The 6,007-nt window shown below is 38.0% G+C and overlaps 1 protein-coding gene across 1 annotated transcript; it reads left to right on the top strand.

The window, feature by feature from the left end:
- LOC131150169 (uncharacterized) lies at positions 1–933 on the top strand. The gene has a single exon (XM_058100758.1). The coding sequence runs from the start codon at positions 1–3 to the stop codon at positions 931–933; it is 933 nt and encodes a 310-aa protein (XP_057956741.1).
- Positions 934–6,007: the final 5,074 nt, after the last annotated feature.

Raw genomic sequence — 6,007 nt, 5'->3', positions numbered from 1 at the left:
ATGTCTTGTTCTCTCCTTGGACCTGAACAAATTTCCAATCCTCCATCACCACCACAATCCATTGGGTGCAGCAATGCAACAAATAAATCAGCACAGAGCTCAATCAACTGCATCTACCAAGCCCAAGTGGCTCATCTAGCCTGCAAGATAATAGTCACTTGGTGCAAGAACATCATCAACCATTGCCTCAGCATCACAGTGGAAAATGCTTCCCAGGAAAACCAAAGCACCTACAGGATTGAACTCAAGCCCTGGCAGTTCTGGAGCAAGAAGGGTCTCAAATCCATTGAACTTGGCAACAAACGGATCGATGTTTTCTGGGATTTTCGGCTTGCGAAGTTCTCCTCCTCGAGCCCTGAACCATGCTCCGACTACTACATCGCCATGGTTTACAGCGAAGAGGTGGCTCTGCTTCTGGGAGACCTGAAGATTGAGGCTTACAACAGAACGAGGTCAAGGCCATCTCTGGTGGAGGCTAGCCTCTTGTGCAGGGAAGAGACTGTGTTTGGGAAGAAATGTTTTTGCACAAGAACCACTTTTGGGAATGGGAAGAAAGAACACAATGTGATCATTGAGTACTCACTGACTGAGCCTGGAGATTCTGAGATGTGGATTAGCATTGAGGGGATAGTGATGATTCGGATTATGAACCTGCATTGGAGGTTTAGGGGGAATGAGACAGTGCTGGTGGACAATAGACCAGTGCAAATTTTTTGGGATGTGCATAATTGGGTGTTTAGGAGTGCAGCAGTGGGTCATGGTTTGTTCATTTTTAAGCCTGGAAAGTTGGAGAGTGCCTCTGCCGCCGATGTCAGCGGCAGCAGCGGTGACCGGAGAAAGAATGGAAACACAATAGGGGAGGTATCAGTCCCAGGCCACCGCCCAACTGCCATGGAGTTCTGCCATTTTCTGTATGCTTGGAAGATTGAGTGATTTTGATGAGTGGTATTTTGTATCCTGTGTTTTGATGTTTAACAGTTTGTAATTTTGTGTTTGAATCAAACGAATGTATTATCATGTCAAAGCCAATTTATTTGACAGACATAGGCCTGGCAAAACGGGCGGGCGGGCTGGGTCATAAACGGATCGGGTCATTAACGGGTCGATATTAAACGGAACACACACATGCCAACCCTAACCCGCCCGTTTAATAAACAGGCGGGTAACGGGTCACCCGTTTAAAAATATATAATTTTTTATTTTAAAATTTCATATAAAATGACATTTTTTTAAAAAAAACAGCATTTTATTTATTAATTTATAAATAAAAAGAACATAAAATGTAAAAAACAACACATCCCTTTAATGAATATATTTTTTAAAAAATGTAAAATTTTAAAAAATACACTTTAAAAATATTAAATATGCATAATAGATGCATAAAATATTTATATATAAATCTAAATTTAAATGAATCCCACAATATTTACACCTCTGGTCGGTTGCCGGCTAGTTCTCTGCCCGCGTCTGTGGATCATTCGCAGGAGACGACGACTGGTAGGCTGGCAGCCTGGCAGATCCGGCATTTAGCAGCGCACCAGTCACCAAAGGAGAGGAAAGACTGCAAGACTGGAGAGGAGAGCTGGAGGATTGACTGAGAATCTGAGAGACGAAAAGAGTGAGAGCTAAGAGCTGAGAGCCGAGAGGTCAGAGACGACCCAGACGGCTAGACGAGGAGACTGGAGACTGGAGTGGAGAGGCACGGCACGGGTTAGGGTTAGGGTTTTTTTTTTTTTAAGTGTGTGTGGTTGTGTTTGTGAAGAGTGAACTGTGACTCCGTGAGGCATGAGTCGCGTGAAGGCTTGAAGTGAAGGGGGGCTGAAGCTGAAGCGTGAGAACTGAGAAGCACAACTGAAGCACAGCGAATTAGCGGGTGACCCGCCCAATTATTAAATGGGTTAACTTTCTTAAACCCGGACCTGTTTTAAACGGGCGGATCCAGATGACCCGACGGGTTATGACCCGTTTTGCCAGGCCTAGACAGACACTTTTATGAGAGAACGTTGTCCATTTTTCATTTTTGGCCAAGTTTGTATTTGCGTAAAAAAATTTAGAGGACAAAAATAAAAAGGAAATTAATTTTTTATAATATTTTCTCTTTATATCAAATCAAAAGTTAATGTCATGAGATTTGGCATATATTATACTTTTTTTTTTCTTTGTGTAACCAAACATAAGAAAAGGATTTCCGCACATTTTCTTTTCTTTTTCCTTTTATATATTTGTAGTTTTGAGCAAAGTCTAAAAAATTATAGGAAAGGTGACCCTCATTCTTCAAGATTTTTTACTTTTATATCAATGACTTATAAGTAACACTTCGTTTTATTGTTTTTAAAGTTGAATGCTAGAAAAGTGACGAACAATATATTATATTTTTTGTTTTTGTGGTTGAACACATTCTTATACTCTACTCTTCTTTTTTCTCTTGTTTATATATATTAGTGAACAAACGTTCTTATTGTTGTTTTTTTGTCCCACATTGGTAGAATACTTCCATCTTAGTATAAAAGGTTGTTTTGAATTTTTTATATTATTTGTCCCACATTGGAGAGAAGTGTTTTTTAGACTTGAGGTTGAAGTTATATAAAGAGCTCAACTCTTCATTTATAAAACACACCTCAAAGTTGTACTTTGTTAAGAAGTAGTGGATTGATCATCGGCCCCCGAGGACATAGGTAATTCTATACCGAACCTCGTAAATTTCTTGTCTTATTCTTTTTATTATTTTATTATTAGTTTCTACATTACTTTAATTTTCTTATATATTCAATAGCAATAGTTATAGTATTGGTGTTTGGCACAAGTGGGGTGTCTGACACAACAATTGGTATCAGAGCTAGGTTGAATAGTGTTGATACGGAGGTGTTCCTCTGTTAGGATCCTTGATTCCACGTTTGATGCCTAAGAAAGATCTTGTCTAAGCGAGTGCTCAGAGACCATTGCGGCTCAGTCGCTCCCTGGAGGTTGGCCTGATCAAAGTGGAATTTCATAGGATAAAACAGAGTAGACACAGTTGGTACGTTTGATTCATCCTAGGCCTTTTGCTTTGTTGGTTGCTATTGAATATATAGAAGATGGCAGAAACTAGTGCAATAGTAGAAGAAACTCTGTCCACACGAACTCCAACCCCTTCATCTTCGACATCATCATCGAAGACGATAGCTAATGCTCGGTTTGAGGTGGAGAAATTTGATGGTACCAATAATTTTGGTATGTGGCAATGTGAGGTGATGGACATCTTGTATCAACAAGAACTAGATATTGCTTTGAATGATAAACCGGTAGATATGGGTGACAGAGATTGGGAAAAGATCAATCGTCAGGCATGTGACGCCCCGACCCGCCAAGTGGGGCCCGAGTGCCAGGTGTTTCAATCACCTGTATCTGATACCATAATTAACATACACGCAGCGGCACATGAATAAATAACCTCAAATAAATACCAGAGTTCTATATAACAACCAAAAATCAACACTATAACATCCAAATATCTGTATCCACAACCAGCATTTAAAACGTAATTCCGTACAAATATATTTATACATATATTAGTATCTCACAATACCCCAAAAAGAAACTATCACAAACAGTCCCAGCCTAGGCCTTCAAACCCGGTCTCCAGAAGAACCTGAAAAATTGTTAATCCACTAGGGTGAGAAACTTCTCAGTAAGGGTGGAATAAATTATAACAGTGTGTGACAAATGAGTTTTAATATTTATAACTCAAAATAAACTGCTTCTTATATGACATCAATAACAACTGAGAAAATGTACCATTAATAACATTCCCGACATCCAATATCACACACAAATTCAATATGCACAAGTATATAATTTTTATGCAAGCGAAAGTCCCCAAGGATAGGGAAGATTACCCGCCCATACAAGTAGCTTCCCTCTGCTCTGGTACTAAAAACTACCTACCAGAGCACTCACCTTACTCAGTAAGCCCTTAGGTGAAGTATTATCTTGCCGCTAGTCCACAGATAATTATTATTTTAAAGGCGAAGGTTTCCGAGGATCGGGATGTCTACCCGCCCATACAAGTAGCATCCCTTTGCACTGATACCAAGAAACTACCTAACAGAGCACTCGCCTTTCTCAGCAAGCTCCCGGTGGTATGTTTACCTCGCCGCATGCACACACATGCATTCACAATATGCTATACCATTATTTTTATGCTATAATTAAATTCACATGCACACAACACATCCACACAGGAATCATGCATCTCATACTTCATCTTCCAATGTCCTCAGTACGTGGCCCACACAGGCACCTACGTACTTCTTATCTACACATGGCCCACACAGGTACCACTAACCGCACAGGGTACATAACATGGCCCACACAGGCGCCATTATCCACACAGGATATAACGTGGCCCACACAGGCACCACTACCCACACAGGGTATATAACATGGCCCACACAGGCGCCATTATTCACCAGTATCCAATCCCCATGACCTACCCGTCATACATCAGTAGAACAAGCTCCTCGACTTGCCAATGTCCTACCCCATATAAATAACGATATGACGAGCTCCTCGACCTGCCAACGTCACATCATCATTTATCTATAGGCAATATAACAACCTCCTCATGCCAACGTTATATTGAGATGCATACGAATAACCACACAGTTAGTTCACACAAACGCATTAAATCATTTCCACACAGGAATCAAACATAACAACTCATTCATCTTACCATAATCATTTCAAACACCCCCACATGCAAACCCAAATACCACAGTAATTCATATCCAATTTATTAGGAAAATTACTCCCATGTCACACGAATTTAATATCATAAACAATTATCCCAAATATAACCGTAAACCAAATAATCATTTTTTTTCCAGTAATCAAACTATTCTGAAATCATATAAATAAATAATAAATTTCGTATGCTCGTAAATAATTGGTTCACTTTAATAAAATACTGATATAATTTTATTCCCCCTTACCTGATTCCCTGAATTACGCTTGCAGGGCTCCCAAACTTATACCCGTGACGCTCACCCGAACCCTGATTCAATCAAATCAACCCCAATAAAATATTATTTTAACATTTCCTAATTTATAATAATTAAATGATAATTAATTTCTAAATAACACATTTATCCTAATTTTGGACTATTTCTACAATAACCCCACGAGAATTTCACTCCGCTAGACTTGTAGAGAATCATCCCTAGATTCTCGTGGTGGTGTCCGTTCGCTCATTTGGCTTAAAATTTAGGAAAAATTGAGATAAGAATGAGAATTTGGCTTACCCCACGAGATATTCCCACGTTACTCCTACGACAAATCCACTTCTGTAGATATGTCGGTGGCGAAGAATGGAGTTCGGTGATATCTTCGGATTTCCAATTGGGCGAGAATTGGCCGTAAAATCGTAGAAGAAAGAGGAGTGGAGAGTGAGAGAATATATTTAATTTTTTTTCTTTCTCTTTCTTTCTTTCCTTTCTTATCTGTTCTGTGCGCGTGAATTTTTTTTTTCTCCTCTTTCCTTCTGTTTTGTTCCAGCGAGAAAACTTACACACTAAGTTTTCGTTTTTTTTTTCTTTTCTTTTCTCTTTTTTTTTTTTTGTTCTTCTTTCCTTTATCCTTTCTTTCTCCTTTATCCATTCTTTAATATATATATATACTTATATATACTTACTTATATATACTTTTATATATATATACTTACATATATACTTTTATATATATATATATATCCAAAATCCTTAAATTTATTAATTTAATTAATTTTCTTAATAATAATTAATTAATAATAATAATAATAATAATAATTTTTTTTAATTAATAATTTTTTTATTTTATTTATTTATTTATTTATTTTTTGGGTCGTTACAAGGCATGTGGTACGATTCGTCTGTGTCTCGCCAAAAATCAGAAATATTGTGTTATGAGGGAGACATCTGCAAAAAAATTGTGGAAGACATTGGAAGATACATTTATGACTAAGAGTTTGGAAAATCGGCTCTATTTGAAAAAG

This window comes from Malania oleifera, chromosome 1 (assembly GCF_029873635.1).
Source record: "Malania oleifera isolate guangnan ecotype guangnan chromosome 1, ASM2987363v1, whole genome shotgun sequence".
NCBI classification, from domain to species: Eukaryota; Viridiplantae; Streptophyta; class Magnoliopsida; order Santalales; family Ximeniaceae; genus Malania; species Malania oleifera.
The sequence above is the reverse complement of the archived record's forward strand: the minus strand, read 5'-3'. Positions and strand labels throughout refer to the sequence as shown.

Bases quoted from the DNA above. Each gene is read 5' to 3' on its own strand.
- LOC131150169 (XM_058100758.1), top strand. From the start codon at position 1: ATGTCTTGTTCTCTCCTTGGACCTGAACAAATTTCCAATCCTCCATCA.